This window comes from Paroedura picta, chromosome 9, assembly GCF_049243985.1.
Source record: "Paroedura picta isolate Pp20150507F chromosome 9, Ppicta_v3.0, whole genome shotgun sequence".
NCBI classification, from domain to species: Eukaryota; Metazoa; Chordata; class Lepidosauria; order Squamata; family Gekkonidae; genus Paroedura; species Paroedura picta.
The window spans coordinates 37261385-37286621 of record NC_135377.1 but is presented as its reverse complement, the minus strand read 5'-3'; the positions used below and the strand labels follow the sequence as shown (position 1 = coordinate 37286621).

The following is a 25237-nucleotide window of genomic DNA, read 5'->3' as shown; positions in this document are numbered from 1 at the left end:
ACATTATTACATTGGAAGGAAATGAACACACCATATCCTTTTTAAGATCTCAGATTTTTCTTCAAACTTGAATTAACCAAGTGTAAGTAGATGTGGGCCATAACTGAGAAATAGATATTCAGATGATACGATATGCATTCAGCACCAAAATATTGGAACTCATTTCTTCCAGGCTCCCCAGAGTGTGGGTGTCTCTGGGTTCCTACTGATCATACCATAGTTCATCCTATAGTGGGAGGAAGCTATGTCCCTGCCCTTCTGTTCATCATGTGGACAGTGTTGATCATGTAGACATCAAGGAAGAGTGACAGCAATTACATGCATTTTATTGGCTGACATGAAGTCTTCATTGCTATGAATTTGGTTGCAACGGCTATGCCCTTTGCACTTCTGGGTATGTGTTTATTTTTCCCCTTTCCTGAGTGAGCATAAGATACCAAGTAGAAGCATGGGCATCACACCGTCATCAATGAGGCTGGTATCCAGGCCATAGTACTGGGCTCCAAGTGAGAATATTGCATTCTCCTTATTCAGTTATCTTAAAGGTAAAGATATCCCCTGTGCAAGCACCGAGTCATGTCTGACCCTTGGGGTGATGCCCTCTAGCATTTTCATGGCAGACTCAACACGGGATGGTTTGCCAGTGCCCTCTCCAGTCATTACCGTTTACCCCCCAGCAAGCTGGGTACTCATTTTACCGACCTTGGAAGGATGGAAGGCTGAGTCAACCTTGAGCCGGCTGCTGGGATTGAACTCCCAGCCTCATGGGCAGAGCTTTCAGACTGCATGTCTGTTGCCTTACCACTCTGCGCCACAAGAGGCTCTAATCAATTATCTTATTATTACTGAAAATGCTGAAGATAAAATGTGGAGGTAAAATGGATTCTTGCCTCATAAGTGTCCATACATTTCCCAGTGGGAAATGTATGGACACTTATGAGGCAAGAATCCATTTTATTATGTTTATTTTCCCTCTATAAACAAATTCCAAAAGAACTACAAATACAATATGGTGCTTATTAGGCAAGCAAACACACACCTTGAAATGTTACCTTTTCCTCTCTGTACCTAGCAATCTTAGAACCAGGGAAGAATTTTAGAATATTTGCATGCTTCACCCTAACAGTTGTTGTGACATTTTAAAATGTGCTTTGCCTAGCAATAATTTTTCCCTTGACTCTACAGCAACTGCCACTCAATGGAATGGAGTTCCTGTTTAATATCATGTCAAAATATGGCATTAGCCTCATACAAATGCCAGGACTATTATAAACAGTGGATTAATGAGGCAGAAATATATCAGAAATTAAAATATGTTTGCAAGAGATGGAGAAGAGAGTATACTTTGTTTTACTTGGCCCAGCTGGGCAACTATTTGATCTTTCAGCGTCATCTGACACTGTTTTTTCCCCCATTGATTGTATTGTGGAGTTGGTAGTTTTGGTCTTTTTATGCTTGATGAGACACAAAGCATTTCCAATAAGAAGTAGAATATATGGATGGGATTTGTCCACAAGATTCTTTTCTCTCATCAGCCACTGTTTCTTCTTTCAGTTCCCTGGTAGCCCTCACAGCCTCTTTCCTTTTCCAGCTTCCCTCTCTCCTGCCCACCCAAGAGCCAACCTATCCTTGTTGATTGCCCTCTGTCTTCAGTTCCCCCCTGCAGCCTCTACCTAGGAAAACTATGTCCCAGCTGTTTGGTGCTGGCTGCTAGGCCAGGTCACTGCCACTGAGCTAGGCTTGGAGTGCCTCTTGGCATTCACCACCACTGTGGCCAGGCCGACAGCACCTGCAAGAATCCACCCTTACTGCATCTGGGTATAGAGCAGTTTCCCAATGATGGTGATAACAACTCTGAAGAAGGTAAATGCATTGTTTGCTCAAACTTTTACATTGAGGGAGGAAATTACCCTCCCCCCCCAATGTATTTTTTAACATTTCAGATTTTTCTGCAAATCTGGTGTATCAAGTCTGAAGAAACAGTGTGGTCCCAAGCCACAGATTTAGATATTCACAAAGAGGGGGGCACATTTGTGAAATATATAGATGATATATATCAGAACCATTACTTTGAGGCTGTGGTCAGGTGGCTGGCTAGGATAGAACAAGCTGTGGTTGAATCTAGATAAAACAGGGATAATGCTGGCTGGGAAAGCTGATTTTCTACAGGGCTTGGATCTACTTGTTTTGGGCACAGTGGAATTCTTTTCTGGATCAGGTTAAAAAGTTTGGAGGTGCACATAGACCTAGCCTTGATGCCTGAAAAGCAGGTTGGTGAGGTGGCCAAGAAAATTATCTGCTTCACATGTCTTTTCTAAGACTCATCCATTATGACCACACTGATCTGTATCATCACCATTGGATTACTGTAACAGGATCTATGCTGGGATGCCCTTGAAGTCAATTTAGAAGCTTGTCCAGAACGCAGCAATGCTACCAGGAGCCTATTTCCTTGATGTAGGTGCCTTGGCAGTCAAATTAGGAGCTACAATGCCATGCTCTGGAGAAGATGAGGCTCAGGCTTCCTTCAAACTATGCTAATGAGTGGCCAAAACTTTAGGCTGGAGACTGATTAACTGATGGGACGTTTGCATGCCTACCCATTGCCACGAGGGCTCGCCCAGCCAGGAACCTACCCAAGTCTATCTATTCATCAGTAAATGCAAATCTTCCTGAGTCCAAAATTAAATTACTATCAAGCAACCAAAGGGACTTAACTATTTTAACTAACAATGACTAATAGTCTCATAGCAATCTGCTCCATGCATATGTGAATCCTGCACTCTGCAGGTCCTTTTATCTACCCTTTTGTCATTCTGAACTCACCCTGAATTTCTGGAGTTTACAGTTATTTATTTAATATTATTTTGTGCTGGTTCCTATAACTATCACTGTCCAATATGCTAAAGTTGGGCAGTTTCACCCATGTAGTGTTAGTGTCTGCCAACTCCACTCTTCTCTTCCGGTAACAAGAAACGTTCTTACTATTTCTTGGAGATCTTTGGACTCTCTACCCTGAATGTGTGGATCACCTACTGTATCCAGCTCAGCAGACTAAGGATATGTAAATTCCTTCTCTGTTCACACCTTTTTGCTTAGCTGATGAAGGGAGCTTTGGCTAGGGGTGTGCAAACTCAAAGTGGAAACTGAGGGAAAGGGGGCATTTCTTCAGGATCAGCAGAAGCAGTGCCATATACTAGAGCCCAGCAGCAGAACCCCGTGACACCCTAACAATGCCCAGCAACAGAACACAAAGCCAACCTGCTAGTGATCAGCAGCTGGACACAGTGCCCCATTGACCATTTACTCACTGGAGGTTTCATGCCAGTCTGCAAGCTGAAGTTTTAGTTGTGGCAGGTTGCCCCACCTCTTCCTGCACTCACATGGGGGAGCATTTGGCCCGGTATGCCCCATCCATCCCCAATTTGTGCAACTGCACGGGAGCTGGAGCAGTGAAGATCCCAGTGCTTAAATGGTCCTTGTGACAAATGCCAGCTCAACAGACCTGAAGCACCAAATCACAATTCTGGCAGTATTGCACTGATCCTGCTGCCCAGGATAGAGTGATTAGGTGCTGCAGGTCTGTTGAGCTGGCATTTGCCAAATGGGACACTGGCATTCTGCATTTGCTTTAGGATTTTACAAAAACTTCTGTCATGCCACTCACCTTTTTTTGTTTTGCGCAAGCACAGCAATCTGATTGCATTGCACTGTGGTTACCACAGCAATATAGACCAATATTCTCTGTTCTATGAACTGCTGTCCACCACCCCTATGCTCCCAACCCATATCACACTAACAGTTAACTTTCACTAAATGTCTCTTTTCTTAATTACACAGCTTAAAACAAATAAGTAATACATACTCAAAAGCCCTGGCTTGTGCATTTTTGGACCAACAGCTGAGTTGTTCAACTTCAGGGCTTGTGGGGTGGGCAGACATGGTTCCCAAATCCAACCACATGAAGTTTTCTCAGGGTTTTCTAGATGTGCTCTTATAGTTCTGGAAATGTGCATGGCATTTATTTTACAAGTAAAGGAAAAGGATCAGACCATATCTTCTTGCTCTCTGCTCCTGATTCTTGATTACCACCTTTCTCTGAAGGAGATAGGGTTATCTCCCTCATCCATGAAAATGAATTCAGCAGCAATTTCTGCCTCTCACAATTTCATAAATGGTTCTAGAATTTTCTTCCACCACAGTTCCAGATAATATTTGAAGGGCCTTTCAGCCTCAAGGACCCCAATTGTTGCATAATGATCCCATTCTTTGGGTTTATAACAGCTCATATTCTCCCCTTTCTGACCTTAGGCAACATGTCCCATTCCCTTGCTATCAATGAAAGTCTGCTCCCTAGTGTTGATTATTTTCACTAATCCACTAGGAGGGTTGGAGAACTGGCAGTCCTTATGGATGATCCTCTCTTTAGTTGATTTTCTGCATTCTCTCTGATTTAGAGACTCACACCTACTTTCTGGTGAGTTGCTTCTTATACCCCCAGTGTGGGACTGCACAGAAGATGAAAACAGGGTTGTTCTGCAATTGCTGAGTTGTCTTCCGTGCAGGCACACCTTCCACCCCTCTTTCCTCCCCTACTGTGAATTCTCTGATGTGGTAGCTCCAGCAGTTCAGGACAACTGAGGGGGGAATTTTGCTGTTTCCTCTCAGTACATGAAAGATTCCATGGGAAAATGCAACCATTTGCATTTTCTATGGGGAAATGCAACCATGCACAGACCCAAAATGTATGTCTACACAGAAGATAGCTTGATAAATAACAGTTACAGGTAAGTTTAACCCTATTTTCAGTATTAACTATAAGATAAATAATACCATATACATAAATTTAAACAGGATGGTGGTAACTTCCTGATCAGTGTATACAGGAGATTTTTTTCTGATAGTTTCTGTTACAGTACTGTTTATGTTTGTTTGAAAACTACTGTGATATGCTTCAGTTGTGCTGCAAGCAAGTTTGTGGTTTCCCAATTCTTGTCATTGCTGCCTGTATTTGTTCAATGAAACACTGAGCTTTGTTACCTTTCCCATTCATTACATCTCTGTGTGACTATTGTATTTATGAAATGTTTCATATTAATGGTGATATTTCTAGGTGGATATTTTTCAAGTGGAAGCAGTGGATATCGGGACTGTACATGAGCTTGTTGTGGAAAAAGGGAAAGGCTCTGATTGGTACCTTGAGAATATTGTTGTGGAAGAGGGAGGAAAGAAACTACTGTTTATGGCTCAGACATGGCTAAAAGACAGAACTGATAAGAAAAGATTTACTTCAATCACTCTGAATGTGAAAGGTCAGTATGTTTTGAGGCACTACGGGCATTTCAGCACATTGAAAAAAACAATCTTACACCAGCGCCATGGCATAACACTATTAAAAATGTATCTCTCCAGCCATTCCTTACTTCCCGGCTGTCTCCCTTCCCTCTGCTGCCTTCTCACACTTCTGGGCATTATGCACGCCTGCTTGAAATAGTGGAAGAAAGGAACACACTATACTCGCTACTCTCCTCCTCCTGTCAATCAAGCCAGGCAGCCAATCATCTTTCTCCCTGTTTTAAAGGGGCCGTGATGCAAGCTAATTTTTTTAAAGTAAAACTTCTCCATTGAGACACCTGTGCATCTAATCATAGATGCATAGTGCTTTTTTAATGCACAATCTTGAAGCAATCTTGTTCCCGATTTTGGAGGGGGTGGTTAAAGAGGTATGATTAGTGTGTTAACTGGGGGGGGGGGGTCTTTGCCTGGATGATTTAACACGTATTCATTGCTCCAGGAAAGAAAGAAAATCCCTGTTCCTGGAAGAAGGGAGAGGAAGGCGGGTGTGAGGGCGGGCGCTGAAGGCGGAGATAGTGCTACTTCGCCTCCAATATTTCCTTGGTGTGTGGCTTATTGGGTGCTCTCCTCTCGCTAATGCTACATAGTTGGGGGAATCCACTTTTTGGAATTCCCCAACTATCACTTTAAAATGGAGGATGTAGCTGCTGGTTTGCTGCTTGGCTGCTGGATATTGATGACATTATGCAAAACGCCAAAGTATGGTGTCTGCAAAAGGTTTATTTTCCAGTGTGGAAAGAGCCTGTGTATTTACTGAGAATCTCCTTCAGAACTGCATGATATGCCATATTTTCTGTTTACGATAAGCCTGTTATAACTAGGGGTATGCATTCAGTTAAACCGAGCCAAATAAGTACATGAAAAATAACATATAAGTATTTTTCAGGTATTATTTAAGTAATTACAGATTGTCTATTCTGATCAGCTACTGGTATAGCTGAGCCCGAATAACAGCCAGATTTAGCTTTCATTTGGAGATATTCAGCTATACCAGCTTGGGAGGTAGGAGCTGAATGCTCCATGTGGCCTTAGCTCTTGCAAGTTGTCTCCTGCTCTCCCAGCTGATCCTCTCAGGTCTGTGTGCTGCAGCTAGTGATTTCCCCACCACACACATAGTCTAGGGACAACTAAATTTAACAACAATAACAACAACCTTATATATGAGTACCAGCATCATTTTAAAAAGATGCAAACAGAAATAACACTGCCCCCATATATCACAGAGGCTTTGAGCAGAATAGTAGGCCACTGTGTCCTTGGGGGGTTACAAGTGGCATGCCCTGCTTGAACTAAAGGACCCTACTTTGGATCCCTGCCTTCTTAGGTTCAGTGAAGACTGCTGATTTGCTATTACTAGGAATCAGCAAACTTTTCTGGTTCCATGCAAAACCAGTTAATTATTGTTGACTGATATCCTTTCCATCTTCACCATTGCCAGATCCAGGACAAATTCTACTGGCATTGAAGCCTGCCTTTCTTCAATAACTGCAATGTTTTACTCAGTCTTGGTACATCCCTGGGTTCCAGTAAAGACCAATGATGCAAACCTAAAAAAGATTCAGCATGGGGGAAATGGGGGGGGTGGATTTCTGAGTCACAACAAGTGAGTAACTCTCCTAAATCTGCAGGTGGGAAAATGCCATTGCATCAATAAAAATTATCAAGTGTGCAACCTTAAGCATAACCATTCATTTAATGTTTTATCAAAATATTAATGTTTCTTCTTCTTACTTTAACTAGAAATGCAGGAAAGGAAAAGCAAGGCTTCTTCCTTGTTACAAAATCAACATATGAAATCAGGTAATTTTATACCACAACAATGAAAGCTGTGTCATTTTTATCCCAATGTTATGGTGTACCCAGCAGATAATTTATACCAGATAAAGATCTTTACTCTTCTCACAGTTGTCTTTTGTTTTACTTGTTCAGAAGGTTTGTGGAAGATTTACTTCACTAAATGTCATGAAGATTCATCAGAAGAATGTGAGAAATCTTGGGAAAACATTTCTAAACTGATCATGATATTTTATGGAACTAATGGCAAATCTGAACCAATTTCCTTGGATAGCAAAAGAGGAGATCAAGCTAAGAACCATATAGCATATGATGTAAATGAATCTATCCCCTCAAATTTATTTTTAACCATAGTGGAATGCTTTTCTCTGGGATATCAGACTTTATTTAACAACTGTTTAATTAGTTCACTGATTCTTCACACATTCATCAGTGCAGGAAATATAGAACTGATTGTTTAAACATTATTTATTCTTACATTGATCTTTGTCACTGTTAATACACTGGGCGGGGACATTCCAACAAATAATGATACTTAGTAATGTGTTTCCTTATCGTTACCTGAGCACTGAAGAATTATATTGAATAGTCGCTATGTTGCGTTTGCGTATTCGGAGCCAAACTAGACTTAATGCCAGGGCGATTTTCAGAGCATTTTGAACAACTGGGTTTTCTCAGAGGTCAGCAGAACTGTAGAGTATTTAGAAAATGCTATTTCAAGGTCAACTGAATGACTGCAGAAAATCAACTGTCTTTTTTCCTCCTAGGTACATTTCCCATGTGATCTTGGGATGCTCTATAAAGTGACACTTGGGCTTCATCATTTGGGAGAAAGCATATCCCAGTTGTCTCTTCATCACTGTAAAATACAGAACACAATAACCCTGGATACCTTTAGTCTCTCTATAAATAAAACACTTCCTCTTCTTAATGGAGACCGATGGATTGAGCTCCCTGTAGAGTGGCCATTAAGGGAAGCACTTTCTGGTAGGTAAAAACTGAAGTACATCTGATATTGCAACGGAAATCTTTATTAGGCAAATCACTGTAATTGTCTTTGATTAAGTGTTTCATTTAAAAGATTATAAGAATTCTGCATACATTTATTATAGTATATTATTTATTTCAATTATGGTAAGTTAAGGTATAGCCTTCATCTGCGGCCTGTATATGTATATATCCTACATGCCCACAGAAGTATATTTCTGAGGTAGGTTACTGCAGTAATAATAAATTAAAATACCATAAAGTATCACCAAATTGTGAATAGTCAGCAATTAAAACAATTAATTCCAGATTGGGAATTCACAGGGAGAAAAAAAGATAAACGAAAGGCATAGGAGAATAAAGAACAGCTCTTCTGTGGCCTAAAACAAGTGAAATCATAAGCCAATAAAAAGGCCATGCCCTGGTAGTTATCTACATAACCTCTGAAGGTAGAGAGACATGGAATACAGATCCTGTTAATTAATTCAGTATTAATTAACTCATTAATTATTGCAAAATGCATAGGCATGTACATGGTAGGAGCATCTTGGTTCCAGACATTTAGGTCCTTAGTGATAATAACTGCCACTTTAAAATGTACATAGAAGTAAATAAGCAGGTCCTTTAAAACTGACAAGGCACATTTCCGATATTTTGGGCCACTCAGTGGTCCTGCTGTTATATTTTACAACTCATTGGAGACCACGTTGTAATAATCAAATCTGATGTGAACAAGGCATGCATGTTGTTGTTGTTGTTATGTGCGAAGTCATGTCCGACCCATCGCGACCCCATGGACAATGATCCTCCAGGCCTTCCTGTCCTCTACCATTCCCCGGAGTCCATTTAAGTTTGCACCTACTGCTTCAGTGACTCCATCCAGCCACCTCATTCTCTGTCGTCCCCTTCTTCTTTTGCCCTCGATCGCTCCCAGCATTAGGCTCTTCTCCAGGGAGTCCTTCCTTCTCATGAGGTGGCCAAAGTATTTGAGTTTCATCTTCAGGATCTGGCCTTCAAAGGAGCAGTCAGGGTTGATCTCCTCTAGGACTGACCAGTTTGTTCGCCTTGCAGTCCAAGGGACTCGCAAGAGTCTTCTCCAGCACCAGAGTTCAAAAGCCTCAATTCTTTGACGCTCGGCCTTCCTTATGGTCCAACTTTCGCAGCCATACATTGCAACTGGGAATACCATAGCCTTGACTAAACGCACTTTTGTTGGCAGGGTGATGCCTCTGCTTTTTAGGATGCTGTCTAGATTTGCCATAGCTTTCCTCCCCAGGAGCAAGCGTCTTTTAATTTCTTTGCTGCAGTCCCCATCTGCAGTGATCTTGGAGCCCAGGAAAATAAAATCTGTCACTATCTCCATTTCTTCCCCATCTATTTGCCAAGAATTGAGAGGGCCGGATGCCATGATCTTTGTTTTCTTGATGTTGAGTTTCAAGCCAACTTTTGCACTCTCCTCCTTCACCCGCATCAACAGGCTCTTTAGTTCCTCTTCACTTTCTGCCATTAGAGTGGTATCATCTGCATATCTGAGGTTGTTGATATTTCTCCCTGCAATCTTGATCCCAATTTGTGACTCCTCTAATCCCGCATTTCTCATGATGTGCTCTGCATACAAGTTAAATAGGCAAGGCGACAGTATACAGCCTTGCCGAACTCCTTTCTCAATTTTGAACCAGTCAGTGATTCCATGTTCAGTTCTCACTGTTGCTTCTTGACCTGCATATAAATTTCTCAAGAGACAAATAAGATGCTCTGGTATTCCCATCTCTTTAAGAACTTGCCACAATTTGTTGTGCTCCACACAATCAAAGGCTTTAGCATAGTCAATGAAGCAGAAGTAGACGTTCTTCTGGTACTCCCTAGCTTTCTCCATGATCCAGCGTATGTTGGCAATTTGATTTCTAGTTCCTCTGCCTCTTCGAAATCCTGCCTGTACTGTATGTAAGGCATGCATAACCATGGCCAAATCACATTCATTAGGGAAAGGCCATAGCTGGTGGTAGTGGGAAATGACATCAAGTTGTAGCCAACATATGGTGACCCCCTATGGTTTTTCAGGCAAGAGACATTCAGAGGTGGTTTGCCAGTGCCTGACTCTGCATTGTGCCCCTAGACTCCCTTGGTGGTATCCCATCCCGATACTAACCAGGGCCAACCCTGCTAACTTCTGAGATCTGATCAGATTGGGCAAGCTTAAGCCATCCAGGTCAGAGCATGCGATATGGTAAGTGGCATTAAAGGTCCTTGATCTTTCAGTGGGCTCCAACCGTTGAAGTTTGAGAAAGGCACTACATGCCTCAGAGGAGAACTGAGCTTCCGTATTTAGACAGGGACATTTAGACAGGGTACTGACAAACTGCTGATCCCGACAAACTTCTTAAATGGTATTGCAGTCCTATTTAGAACAAGATGACTCTTCAATTCCTGATAAGCTGTATTATTAGCTAACAACACTTGCATGTTACCTGGATTAATATTCAGTCATGTCCACACCATCACCACTTTCAAAAACAATGCTTCTAAATGTCTGTTAGCCTTTTCCGAATTGGTGGAAAAAGGGGAAAACAGAGGGGGAATCATCAGTACATTGAGGACACTTCACTCCATATCTCCTGAGGTCATTTAAGGAGTGTAGCCATGTTGGACTGTAGTCATCCAGTAAAGACTTATTTTAAAGAAAGAAAGAAGGAAGCAGGTTGTTCTCTGCATAACTATTGGTATTTCATGGAGAGGTTTATTTGGAGACAACACTAATCCACCAATCTGACTGTGTCTTTTCCCATCCCCACTAGAAAATAAGGTTATACATTTCAGTAGAGTATTATTGTGGTACAGAGAATAGAGCTTTGATTAGGATCTAAGATATCAGATTCAAATTCCTATTTTGTTCTGAGTCCTTCCAGGTGACCTTGGGCTAGTCACTCTCTTCCAGTCTAACCTATTTCATTAAGCTGTTATGAGGATAATATGGGGAAGGGCAAACTATGGTTTCTGTTCAGAGACAGAAAGGCACTAGACAAGTAGATAGCTATGCTCATTTTTTGTGGCTTAATATGTGTTACAGAGTACTGAAGGTCAAAAAAGAAGACTTTAGTACATTGATTAGTGCAGATGACTCATACTTTTTATTTCAGTTTCTTGATGGATTGGTCATCAGTGGACCAAATGAATTAACACAAAGCTTAGCCTTTTCTAACTAGTGATAATGATAGACTTTTCATGAATGGAATAGCTATGTTATCAAATATATATACTAAATAGTGGAAGATTCAGAACGGCAATAAGCCAAGTAGGAATGAAACTTTTTTTAAAAGAGTCACTGTTTGGTATAACAAATTGTATTGTAATATTTAGATTGTCTTTATAGACATAAGTGAGCATTGTTCTTTAGGAGAAAGTTGAATGAAAACTTTGCAAGCAGAAAAAAGTCCACAATGGAAGTTCATGGGAACAATTATATTTATTTAATTATTTATATACCACCTTCCCCGGAGGCTTAGGGCGGTTTACATAAGAACAAAGAACTATACATAAAAATGTGAACATGTGATATGATCTTATCTCAGAATTTCAACCCCCAAAACTGCCTGCTCAGGGTTTATGACTAGAAATCATTAGGTAGTCAGTTGCAGCAACAAGGGTGAATTACAAAAAACTTTTCTCTCTCATTGTTGAATGAGCAAAATGCATGTGTTCTTTGGAGGGAGAATATCAGCTTTTCAGGGGAACGTGGTAATCCCCCCCACACACACACACACACACAAATTTGCTCTGTTTGCAGAACACTTGGATTCAACTCATATAAATTTAGCTGCCACTATCAAACATTTAATGTGAAGTACTTGAGTTAAAGTTAATATTCTGTTAACTTAAATGTTTAGCTGAGTTGTTTTCAGCTGTTATGATTCTGTTCGGTTTGGCCTTATGTTCCTGTTTTTTGAGAACTCTGTGAGAAAAGAAATGAGCGACAGATCTGACACCCTAGCTGCGTGTACGCGAACAAAAATAACAACTGAAGTATATACATAATGATTATTCCATAAGTGTTTTGTACCTTTTGTAAACCTTTTATGTACAGGATTAGGCTTTTGAGACAGTTCACAGAATTGACCAAGCTCATGCACGAGGCTTGTGTTAGTCTAGTGCAGGGGTAGTCAAACTCTGGCCCTCCAGATGTCCATGGACTCCAATTCCCAGGAGCCCCTGCCAGCGAATGCTGGCAGGGGCTCCTGGGAATCGGAGTCCATGGACATCTGGAAGGCCGCAGTTTGACTACCCCTGGTCTAGTGGATTTTTGTTGTTGTTACTTTATACTATAAACTTTTTTTTAAAGCCCCCCTTCAGTTTGTCACCCTGGAAAAATAATATTTCTCCTTTCTAAAAATAAAAAAACAACCGGTTACACACTTTTTACATGTTCTTCTCATGTTAACTCTTCCCACATGCTGAATCCACACATGCAACTTTCGTCAGCCAGAGCCTCCATCTGTCATGTGGCAGATGGCAGAAAGCAACATTTTAAAAATATGTTATGGTCCATAACATAACCTTGCCTTGATTTTTTGTTTTATCATGCAGTGGTTACATATCATGTCAAAGTATTCTCCAATGAGATTTTTAGCAAGATAAATTTGGTCTTTCTCTCTGTGTGTGTATATGGAGACAATGGAGATACTGAAGACAGGCCCCTTTTGTGGTCATTGCCCCCTGTGGTCAAGCAAGGAGAAGCAAATGAGGTATGTAATTCAATCGTAATTATCTGAAACAAATCTTTGAAACAGTATTATTGAATCTCAAATTTCATATAAAAGAAGCCATACTACAGGCTCAATACTAATTCAAATTGCCACAGGACTTTGTGTTTCATTAGTCCTTTGCAGGTCACATAGATGCTGTGGACCTGGGAGCACTGCACAAAATTGCACTTTGTATCAGAAGCAAATCATGTAAGTTTATTTTACTAAGAAGATTTGGTTCAATTAACTCATTGGTTCATTGTTTCTACATACCTAGACTACTTTGATCAGCTCTGCAGGTAAAAAATCCTCCTCTGCAGGAGGGTAGGACTTTGAGGCATTGTACTGTTTTGAGGCCCCACCTCCAAACCTCAAGGAATAGGTATAGCCAACCTCCAGGTGGGGCTTTGAGATCTCCTGGATTTACAGCTCATCTCCAGACTTTAAAGATCAGGCAGAAATGGTTGCTTTGGAGGGTGGACAGGGCTGCTGTGTAAAACAGTGGTCCCCAACCTTTTTATCACCGGGGACCACTCAACGCTGGGGACCACTCACCAGGGACCACTCAACGCCTTTTACTGAGGCCCGGTGGGGGGGGGTAGTTTACTCCTCTACTCTCAACCACTGCCCTAACGCTCTCTGATCTCTATGGTAATGTTTAAACATCCCTTCAAAATAAGATACAGACACGCCACAACAATGAACATAAGGAACATTTTATTTTCATGGAAATTTTAACTCATGACAATGAAAATCATTGGGAACCCTGAGCTTGTTTCTCTGCAACGAGATAGTCCCATCTGGGAGTGATGGGAGACAATGACACCCGAAGTGTGTTGTAAAGGGCGGGGGGGGGATGAACTAAAGGACCGGGAGGCGGGGAGAAGGTGTCCTTCGCGGCCCACCTCCAATTAGTCGAAGGACCACATGTGGTCCGCGGCCCACAGGTTGGGGATCGCTAGTGTAAAAGATACATTTGAACCTCCCACACAGATAGTTGTGGAGATGAAAAATTTGAGACCTATTACACAGGGTTGTTGTGCAGGTTAAACAGGAAGCAAAAGAACCGCTGCCACAGAATCCAGTTTCATCTGCACATCAGCCTTGTACAGTAGGCTTCAAACATTCAGGGAGTGATAGAGAAGAGACACACATGGCTTGGCTATGTCTTCCCTCCAGCAGCGAGGCCAGCCACAGCAGTATTTTAAGTGAGGAGGGGTTTTTATGTCAGCCACCGGTTAGGAAGAAGGGGAAAGCTTTCCCTCCTCAAAAGGAAAACACATCCTTGCTCACAGACTTCCCTGCATTGCTCTCAGAAACGCCTCCCTTGCCTCAGTCAGGGGCTGTTAGAGGCTTCCTTTACAGCTGCCCTGAAAGGGGTTTGTGTGTAGAATCCTGAGCAAGAGCAGCAATTGGCCCTGGGGGAGGGGAGATTCCACCAATAGGAGATAATTTTGGACCATATGTCCCATTACTCAAAGTAGTTTCCAATAAAATCACCAAGCATGTGGCAGCTAACACTCAAGGGCTGCAATATATGGTGTGGAGGGTGGAGCCTGAATTACACTCTGTCCTGAGTTAGCTCTTTTCAGGCTTGCAACTGCAACACTATTCCTAATAACTACACAGCCCCGTCTGTCAGCTAGCAGGACAAAAATGTCATCATTTAAATTTAACAAATCCCCCTTGAAATCAATAGGAATCCTAAGCTAAAATCATAATGGGTTCCAGAGATTATCATTAAATGTACAAATATGGAGTGATATTGTTTTCTAGTATGTCTACAATCTTAAATAGTGCAGATAGACTTGTAACACAGGAATGATCTGTGGTTAAGTATAATAAGACTTGCCGATGACAATTTATTGATATAATTAATGTTGGTATGACTAAAAGTTGCTTTAAAACTAAACCATTTTCTTACCACCTTGCTTCATTTGTAGCATGTGAACTGGATATTAGAACATTACACTTGAAGGAAGCTCGAAAACAAGAGCCTGTCTATATATTTGAAGTGAATGAGTGAGTATGATCTATGGATCTTCCAGTGTCTTTAATGTGTTGCATAGCATGGTAGACAACAGGCCTGCCAGGATTTAGAATTGTTCTGTAGCATTCAGCTGGATTTATTGTTCTTTATTGAATGTCTGAATTTCAGAACATTCCTTCTGGATACCAGTGAACCTGAAATAAGGAGAGAAATCCCCCTCTCTTTGATTACCAAGGATGAAAGTGGAGTAGATCTGGAAGAATACATCATTACAGTGTACACAGGTGATAAGAGAGGAGCAGGAACTGATGCCAGTGTACATATAATCTTGTTTGGAGACAAAGATTCATCTCAGTTAATTCAGCTCAATAAATCACTTGATCATCGAGATCCCTTTGAAAGAGGAAAGGTAAACTGTACAGCATCAATATGCACTGCTATCATGTCATACATTTTATCGCTAAGGATGCAGAGTTTTTGCTAAGAATTAGAAGTATTTTCCTTCTCCTGATGGTACTGGTGGCCTGATTTTGAGGTCCTGGCCCATTCTCTGTGGAATTGTGAAAGCAGATAAATAGAAACATTTTAAAAGAACCTATTAAATATTGTTCTTTGTCATATTTGGGTGTTTCTGTACTAAACAATAACTATACACACCCTACATTCTGGAATACTTCCAGAGAACCTATATGACACCTATATGGAATGCTAAACATGAGCCTTTTGAATTAAATGGTGGCATACTTGATCAATTTGACAACAGTAAATAAGATTATTCAAAGGGAGGTTTATGTATTTTAAATAAACAATCTTTGGTTGAGGTCAGCGCAATTAGATCAAGGGCCCCTCCCTGACACAGCCAGGACATCAGCTAACACTGCAACAATCCCTTAGGCACTGGATCAAAACCTGGTGGTAAGGGGCAGGGATGGGGGGACTTCCCTTGTCTCTGCTCTGGAAATCACAAGTGGTCCAGAACGCAGCCACGTGGGACCTCATCTGAACACCTTGGAGGGCCCACGTATGGCTGGTTCTCTGGTAGCTGCACTAGCTCTCAGTTGAATTCTGGATCCGGTTCAAGGTTTAGGATTTAGGATGCTTAGGGCTTTAGGATGCTTAGGGCTGATCCTGCGTTGAGCAGGGGGTTGGACTAGATGGCCTTTGTGGCCCCTTCCAACTCTATGATTCTATGATTCTATGATTCTAAAGTTCTGGTCTTAACCTTTAAGTGCATACATGGACTGGACCCTGTGTATCTGAGAGACCGCCTCTCTGAATATGCCCCTCAGGGAGTTCTTCAATCAGCTAATGCCAATCATTTGGAAGCCCCTGGCCCCAAAGTAGTATACTTGGCCTCAACCACAGCCAGGGCCTTTGGTGGAATGAGTTTCTAGGAGACAGCAGGATCCTGCCAGAACTCCACAGGACCTGCAAAACAGAATTCTTCTGCCAAGCTTATGGTTGAGGCCAGCGGAAAAACTGACTGAACATCATATCCAGGCCTCCCTCCAACCTCCCCTCTTCCCCCCTGTCTCACCCCCATGGGACTAGCAGTTTTAAGTAGAAAGCATTTTTAAATAATTGTTTATTATATTGTTTTATCTATGTTAGACCTAGTTATATGCATTGTTATAAATTTTGTTGTAAACCACCCTGAGGTGACTAGCCCCAAGAGAATGATATAGAAATCTCAAAATAAATAAATCCCCCTCCAACATAATTTGGAAAGATCCTTCAGGTTTTAAGGAAAGAAGCTTATTTAGTAATGAAGTTTTATAAAAATAATAACCACATTAACAATAATGCTGCCATTTTTTTGCATACCTATATTTAAATCACTCCCAAAAGTAGGGCAAGCAAATATTTTTAAGCTTTGACTTTGCTACATTTTGATAGCTACATAATTTTGTTTTAAAGACTGACACTTTCAAAATCAAGACAAAGAATGTCGGAAGGCTGCAGAAAATTGAAATTGGGCATGATGGGAGAGGATTTGGTAAGTACTTAGTATTTGCATGTGTGCACATATATGTTTTCTAATTCTGCTTTGAATGGCTAATAATCCCCAAATAAATTTTATATTTTCCTGAAGATCATGCAAATCTATAGTGGATCATTCTGGGAGTAATTATTATAGCATTCCAGTTTAAGAGTTTCTGTATTGTTTTAGCAGACACTGAGAATTAAAGTTAAGTTATTGATATAGTATTGTGCTATTAATTTGGATGAACAGAGAAAAATAAAAAAATGTTATTTCCATATTGCTTAATTCTTTATTTAACTAACTGGTCAAACCCATTTTGGCAAAGCAGAGTCCATTCCATAGGATATAATGGAGGGATGGGGGCACCCTCTTCAGGAGCCCCTAGATGTGGATCCCTTGGACCAATCATTCTGAAATTTGGAGGCAAGTCAGGGAAGAGTATCCTGGAGCTACCCTGAAATTTTGGAGTCTGCATCTCAAACCCCCACTCCCCAGGCTCCAAGAAAGTTGGAAAAGCCAAAATTCCCATTTTAGTCAATGGAGGAAGGGGATTTGTTGCCAGAATTGATTGATAGATGGAAGCACAAGGTGTATAGGGCACTTTGCTCTCTTCCGCCATTTCCAACAGCAGCTGTGGAGGCTGAGACACATGAAAAGGCTGCAGACAAAGACAAGACAGCAAAAAGGTGAGGAGAGGCTGGGAAGAGCGATAATATTTACTTTACCTTTGCTCTTTCTTAACAGGAAGTGGCTGGTTCCTGGAAAAGTTAGAAATCACAGATGTGTCTACCAGTGAACAGTACTGCTTCAGTTGCAATAGGTTTGTTTCCCAGTTTTTAAAGTAGATATCATTAATGCATTTTATTGCATGCCATTCACTTATATTGTAAACCATTTAAAGAAGTTAATATACTGAGACGACCTAGTGGAATAAAGACTCCAACAGACTCTGGAGTTTCTCTAGATGCATGATTTGACTCTAAAGCAGTCATAAAGATCCCAACAGGGATCAAAGTCATTACTGAGGATGTCTGATTCTTTCTCTCAGTTGAAAATGGCCCTGAGAGGCTAGGATTTGGTAAATCCAACTTCAGATCCTGACCCTGTCATGGAAGCTTGCTGGGTCACTTTGCACCAGACCAGTCTACCACACAGGGTTGTTATTAAGATAAAATAGAGAAAGAGAACAACGCAAACCTCTTCAAGCCTCAGTTGGGGAGAAAGACACACTTTAAACAAATCTGTTGCACTGTGATTAGAGCACAACAATACAGACAATTGAATTGGTGGCACTGTTGTCCCCTTTCCAAGCATAAGGCACATCCTAGGAAAACAGGAATTTCAGCAAGATACTAAGCTTTCATGTGACTTCACATCAGCATATGAACAAATGGAGGTGCCAAATGGTTCTTAGTACTTTCAGTCAATGCAAGTAGAAGCCTGTTAACCAACACATCATAGATAGGGATGAGACAGCCCAGTTACCTGGTCTGCTTTATCATACAGTGTAATTAGATGTATTGACATAAGCTTAAATTGTACAGATAGGCATATAAGATGCAAGCATAAATCTGAGATATTTAGCAGCCATGATGTTTACATGTACTTAACTAATACATGCCCTTTGGTTCTTTTGCAAAAACTTACAGAAAAAGTCAAATGGGTAGCCATGTTGGTCTGAAGCAGCACAATAAAATCAGAGTCCAGTAGCACCTTTAAGACCAACAAAGATTTATTAAAGGTGTGAGCTTTCGAGTGCAAGCACTCTTCGTCAGACTTAATAAGCACTCTTCCTCACACTTGGTCTGAAGAAGAGTGTTGCACTCGAAGCTCACGCCTTGAATAAATCTTTGTTCATCTTAAAGAATAAATCTTTGTTGAATAAATCTTCGTTGGTCTTAAAGGTGTTATTGGACTCTGATTTTATTGTGTTACAGAAAAAGTGTGTGTTTGGGGGAGGGCATCTACATTTGTAAGCAGTAAAAAGCAAACATGATGCTTCAACCCCTGACACAACTCATTTTACTGAAATGAAGTTATATTAAATAAATAATATTTTAATTATTCTGAGAGGCTGGAATTTTGTATTTTGATGGACTCTCATGAAATTCTTCTTGAACATAATTGAGGTTTTGCCCTGGTCAGTAGGAAACCTTACATGATTTTATATTTCCACATACTTCCACTCTCTTTTTCCCACCTGTACTCCCAAATAGCTTCCAGTAGTTGCTGGCATCAATTCATAAACAGTGCTCTGGCCTCCCAGTATCAGTTGATCTAGAACAGCTATATATTCATGCTGGTTTAGGTGTTCTGTACTTTAACGTTTTTTAAAAAATGCTTTCTTCACAAGGTGGCTGGCTGAAGATGAAGGTGATGGGCACACAGCAGTGCAGCTTTATGTGTAAAACATTTTCTGGGAATCCCACTCCAGATACTTCCCTCTCCAGACTCAAGTTGGTTGGTTTGTGTTTCCTACTTGTAAAAGAGCTGTAATTATCTCATGAATGAATATCAAAACAATGTATCACATTTTAAAACTTGAGTGAACACTGAAGAATCTTAAATCTTTTTTCACAAGCACAAAATAAAACAAGGAGTGTTGCACAATAGCTTTGTGAGTTTGTCTGCCTTTTCACATTATTTGGATTGGAAGTAACTCCTCAAAAGGAAAGATAAGAAAAGATATTTAGACTGTGATGTGTTTTCTGGGGAAAATTTTTAAAGGTGGATTTCTCTCTTGGGAGCACTTTGGCAGCGCTGGGCTATGCTTTTCAAGCAGTCATGTAGCTGCTGCATTGGGAATTTATGTTCTCGACATCTATTAATACCACTCTGTGATTATATGCCACTTGTATTCTGCAGTTGTAGCTATAGCTAGATTGTTCACCCCTCTCCAATTGTTGGGTGGTGTTAGGTTTTTTTGTCATCCAAAATCTGAACAAGAAATCTTGTAGAAATCCTAGAGACAATATTCCATCAATGCTCCAATATGAATAGAGATGCAGCCAAAGTTCATAATTTGCTGGATCAGAACATAAATGTTGATAGTTCATAATGTGTATTTGCAGTTCAGCTCTGTGACAATAATGCTAGGAAAAGTTGAAGGCATCAGGAAAAGAGAGAAGACCCAACATGAGATGGATTAACTTTATAAAGGAAGCCACAGGTCTGAGTTTGCAAGACTTGGGAAAAGCTACAAGATATTTTAGAGGACATCAATTCACAGGGACTCAGTTAGTTGGAAATAACTTGATGGCACTTAACACATACACACACACAGAAGCGCGGACACACGCGCGCGCACACACGCACACACACACAAGCTTGGGCTGCATATACCCAACCCTACTTTTCTCCTGCTGCCAGTGGGCTTCTTGAGAAATTACATTCATTAGGATACACCAGGTTTGCTGCAGAAACATAATTTGAGGTGCTGACAGGAAATGAGGGAGAGACAGGCAAGGAAAGAGAAACCAGGAGAACTGATAGCTATGGGGAAGGAGTTCTGAAAGTGCCACAACACAAAAGGTCCTGACTCCAGTGGCAATCCACTTAACCTTGAAGGTGGGGTCACATGGAGCATGACATTCAACAAAGCCCTTAAATTATGAGCAGAACTATATGTGAACATGGCATTCCTCTAGATATTCTGGTCCCAAGCCATTTCAGATTTTAAACATAAGAAATCCACACTTGGAATTGTGCCCAGACCTATATATAGAACCAGGTGGGTAGCCATATTGGTTTGAAGCAGCTTAACAATGTTTGAGTCCAGTGGCACCTTTAAAACAACTCATCAGACTGTATGGAACGAGGTCTCTGTTGATGTTATCAGTATTTTATTTTAGATATTCTAGCAATGACATGGTATTTCCAAATATTATCATGTAATCCTAAACAGAATTAAACTCTTCTACTTCCAGTGAAGTCAGTGAACTTTAAAAGAGTATAATTTACTTAGGACTGCACTATTAGGCACTGAATTAATGAAATTTGGTTATAGTGTTATCATAAAGGAGAGAATTATGGTTGCAGCAGTAAAACAATCCAAAAGTCCAGGCTTAGTGGCTGGTTTCTTGCAAATGAGTCCCCCCTCATCTGCCTCACAGGTCATTAGTTGCAAGACCTACTGCATTATTTCCTTTGACTGAGTGAAAGAAGGAACTTTAATTTAGTTCTTCTCTATACTTCACTGTACTGCTATTGCACATGCTGAAATGAAGCTAAAATTGTATCCCCAGAGTGCATAGATGAGGTCATTTGGTATCAGTATTCATTACACAAAATCACTTGGCTGTGATCTGTTATGTGATTTGTTTCATTTAGTGTGCCTTTCATTAATAGTTTGTAATATTAACTCACCCTGATGCCATTTCTAGTTTATCAAGTGTAAATAAAGCCTTAATTTGTTTGCCTCAACTAATATTCAATACCTTCTTTTAACAGCTTCCTTGCTTATTTTGTCTCACTTGTAAAATTTAAAATAAAGAATCAGGTTAATTTCCATGCACTGTAAAGGAAGGAAGCATTTCAATGGACACAGGAGGGATTTTTTTTACAGGAAGCAATAAGGCTCATTAGTAGAGCATATGCTTGGCATGCAGAAGGTCTCAGATTCTGTCCCTAGCATCTGTAACTGGTTATCTCAGGGACAACCTGTTTCTGTCTGACACTCTGGAGAACAGCTTCCAGTCACAATAAACAGTGTGGAGTTAGGGACACTAATTTGGCATTTTAGAAGCCTTACACTGGATTTTCACTTTAAATCTCTCTCTATTCACTTTGAATCTGTCTCTTTTCATTCATACTCCCATATTTATTTTCTCAATTGCTTTATTTAATCTAGAGGCCATTTTATACAGCCATTAGTATCCGTTTTAAAATGACCCACAGGAGAATTCTTGTCACAAAGAGCAACTCATTACATGGACTGGACAATCCCCTCTGTCAGCATAAGCCTACATTTTTATATATTTATACCAGTGTAGTTAACATTGCCCCAGCCATGTGACTCATGCCACTTGAAGAGCCACAAAATGATATTTACAACTGATTCCAGACAGTGGTCATAATCTGTAAACAGCCCATCAAACTTATGACTACGTGTGCAGTTCTCGGTCATGTCTTTTATAGCTAAGGTTGTAAAACCAATTGTTCTTATGCATGCATAATTTGTTCTGCAAAACACTGCATCAAAGTTTTTTATAACAGGAGAAATATTTGAATCAATTCTTGGAATTGTTCAAGCCATAGTAATCAATTTGGATTCCATTATTTAAAACAAAATCAGGTTACAGATAAAACAGCAAATTTCACTTCCAATTAAAGTACACCCATCTACTCAAGTCTGGAGAACTGCGTTTTTTTATTTTAAAAATTATATTTATTTAATTTCTTATTGCATTCATTCACTTTTTGTTTGTATTGATTTTAATGGAAAACATAATCTAGTTCTACTATGTTTCCCATTCAGCTGGGATAGCAATTTCAGGGAGTGTCCTCTTCACCCAAGATATTCTGCCTGCCACACAGAGTGGAAAGAGTACCAGTTTTATAAGGAAATAACATTTTCATTCATAGAGCAGACAAAGGCAAACATGTGGCACCCTGGGAAGAAAGAAAATATAACAGAGTCGGCACCCATCATAGTTTGGTAGCCCAAGAAATACAGGCAAGAGTGCTGAGTTGGTATAGAGGTTTCCTTAGGCATTAAAATAGTTCAAAAAGAAAAAAAATTTTTGCTGGAATTGCTGTCCATCATTATAATTTCAAAATGGGCACATCTTTTAACACTGCAGTTAGCTGTGATTCAGTGAGTGAAATGAAACACATTTCTTTGTCAGAATTCCAATTAATCAAGGATAAAATGTGGGATTTATTTTGGTTTCTCCAAGCATAAAAATTGAAAACAACAAATATCATCCTAGAAAGCTCTTTGGTCTAGTCTTCAGCCAGTTTCTATAGAGACATTTTAAAAAACAAAGCAAATATTTATTTCCAGCCACAAATAACTAAGACAATGTTGTACAGAAATGGTACTTAGCTACAGCTTCTACTTCATTTAAAGTGGGCAACATGCTTGATTTGCTCAAGTAAAACAGAATTCACTCAGCATTTTATGCAATAGTATTAGAAAAGAGATACACTCCAGAAGTAGTACTTGCCCACTATAATTCTGACAAAGCACTATTTCACCCCAGACAGATTCTATCTATCTCCAGCACATACCAGTGTTCTGTTGTTATCCTTTGGTAAATGACTGCATAGTTCTTATACCACAAAAACATTAAAATGAATGATACTGTACATAGATTGGTTATTAGGAGATAATATGCATGCATTTCAGCTGACAAGATTTTTGGAATAACGGGTCATTTCAGAAATGAAGCCTAATGATAAGTTATCACAGGACAGTAGAATCTTCTCCTGAAGCAGTACATCAGGGTATTCACTCTAGTGGCAGAGTCCTTCATAAGTATGACTGGGAAAAGATTATTATTATTATTATTATTATTATTATTATTATTTAATTTTTAGACCAACTTGTAATAAAGAATCTCAAAGGTTTGAATAGTTCAAACAGGGGAATAGTTCAAAAGTTCAATTGAAAGGAAACTTTGTAAGCACTATCTTATTTTCTCCAATGTTATGATTAAAGGACGAGATCTTCCCTACCTTAGTGTTTTCTGCAAGTAAATCATGTATTTAAAATATCTTTACCAATTAAGGGTTTTATATTTTTTTTAATTCAAAAAGCTATTCTGAAGCATTTAGTATTTAGCCTTTTCCCACTTTGTAAACTTCGACTGGGATCCAAGTCAATCGTGCAAGTTAGTTCCATCATTGTTATTTACCAGTAAGATGTTTTAGGAGGAATATTTGTGTGCTTCCACTTCTTCAATCATGGAAAATGTTCATATTAACCTTAATTCAAACAAATTGAAACTTGAGGGAAGGATTGACCCAGGAACTGAGATCTCCTATTCTAGATGGGTTTGCACTACCCCTAAACAGGATTGGAGCTTGGCCATGCTCCTGGGCCAGAGCTTCCTGCTGGATAAATAGGAGGCAGTGGTGGCCAGGGTTGCCTTTCACCAGCTTTGGCTTATGAGTCCCTCCTGAGAGAGGCTTGCCAATCTTGCGAATGTGGTGCATGCCCTGGCAACATCTAGATTAGATTGCTTCAGTGTGGTCTACATGAGGCTATCCTTAAAGACACCTGGTACAGAATGCTGCAACCAGCTTGTTGACTGGAGTTGGTCCTAAAGACCATTTCATTCCAGTTTTCCTCCATCTATACTGGTTTCCATGCTCGATATTGGCCTTTAAAAGTTCTATATGGTTTGGGGCTAGCATTGCTGAAGGTCTGTTTTCTCCCATCTGAACCCACCTATTCATTAAGGTCATCTGTGGAGGTCCATGTCCCTACTGGCTGAGCCTCCTTTAAAAAGGAAGGGCCTTCTTGATTATGGTGTCAAAACTTCAGAAGTCCCTCAGACACTTGTTTGTCTCCTTCTATTGTTCTCTTCTGCTAATGGATGAAGACTTTTTTGCTTAGTTTGGTTTATTCCCCAAATCTGTTATTGCTTTTCTCAAAAATCAAGAAAAGGATATAAAATTCAGAAATAAATCCAAGCAGATAAGCACTGTAGGATAAATCTTAGGATGCTGCAGAAAAACAGATTAAGGGGAGGGGAGATAAATACAGAGACACCTGTTGTTAGAAAATTAGATCAAAATTAAAATGTTGGACTTGAATTGGTTAAGACAAACAAAAATAGAAAGTATGGGAACTATAAGAATTAAACAGATGCTTTCCAAATAAAGATAATTGGAAAAGCAGATGAAGCATAGAGAACTGCAAAAACAGAACAAAGCAATAAGCATACAACAAGAGCCCTGAGGCTCACCCGAAGGAGCTTTTTGCTGCTGTGGGGGATCCAGTGTTGGGAAAGGACCTGGCGGATGGGAGTTGACTCCCGGTCCTGGCATCCCCTGACCAGCGTTGTGTGTCGTGGTGGCGGCGTGGGTGGGAAGCGCTGAGGGCATTCTTTTAAAGGATGTGTTGATATGGCTTGACCTCTTTTCCGTCCACCCCCCCCCTCCCCTCCCCCGAGAACACATCCCATGATCCCTCCCTATTGTTATGTGTTGGAGTTTACATTTCTTATGATTCTGAACTTGTTTAAGTATATTGTTAACTGTTGCAGCTGGCAGATTGGAATCATGGGGCGGATCTTTTTATGGGGTTACCATGCTTGAGCACTGGCCTCCCCAAGGGTCAGGGGTCTCCCATAAGGGGCTGTGTGAATGCGGAACCTGATTGAAGGCTGGCATTTCCAGGTGGCAAGGGAACCCAACAGAGCCAGACCCCCAGAGGGTTCA

General features: G+C 40.4%; 1 protein-coding gene across 2 annotated transcripts in view; it reads left to right on the top strand.

Moving 5' to 3' along the window:
• The window catches only part of RP1 (RP1 axonemal microtubule associated), a 221343-nt gene extending 201274 nt beyond the window's left edge, over nt 1-20069 (top strand). For both annotated transcript variants that reach the window (XM_077352406.1, XM_077352407.1), the window contains exons 49-59: nt 5114-5312; nt 7096-7155; nt 7285-7463; nt 7917-8136; nt 12718-12875; nt 13010-13085; nt 14819-14897; nt 15034-15274; nt 16783-16861; nt 17594-17669; nt 19203-20069. In XM_077352406.1, the coding sequence (XP_077208521.1) occupies nt 5114-5312; nt 7096-7155; nt 7285-7463; nt 7917-8136; nt 12718-12875; nt 13010-13085; nt 14819-14897; nt 15034-15274; nt 16783-16861; nt 17594-17669; nt 19203-19257 (1422 nt within the window). In that variant the 3' untranslated portion in view covers nt 19258-20069. The remainder of the gene's footprint in view (nt 1-5113; nt 5313-7095; nt 7156-7284; nt 7464-7916; nt 8137-12717; nt 12876-13009; nt 13086-14818; nt 14898-15033; nt 15275-16782; nt 16862-17593; nt 17670-19202) is intronic.
• Nucleotides 20070-25237: the final 5168 nt, after the last annotated feature.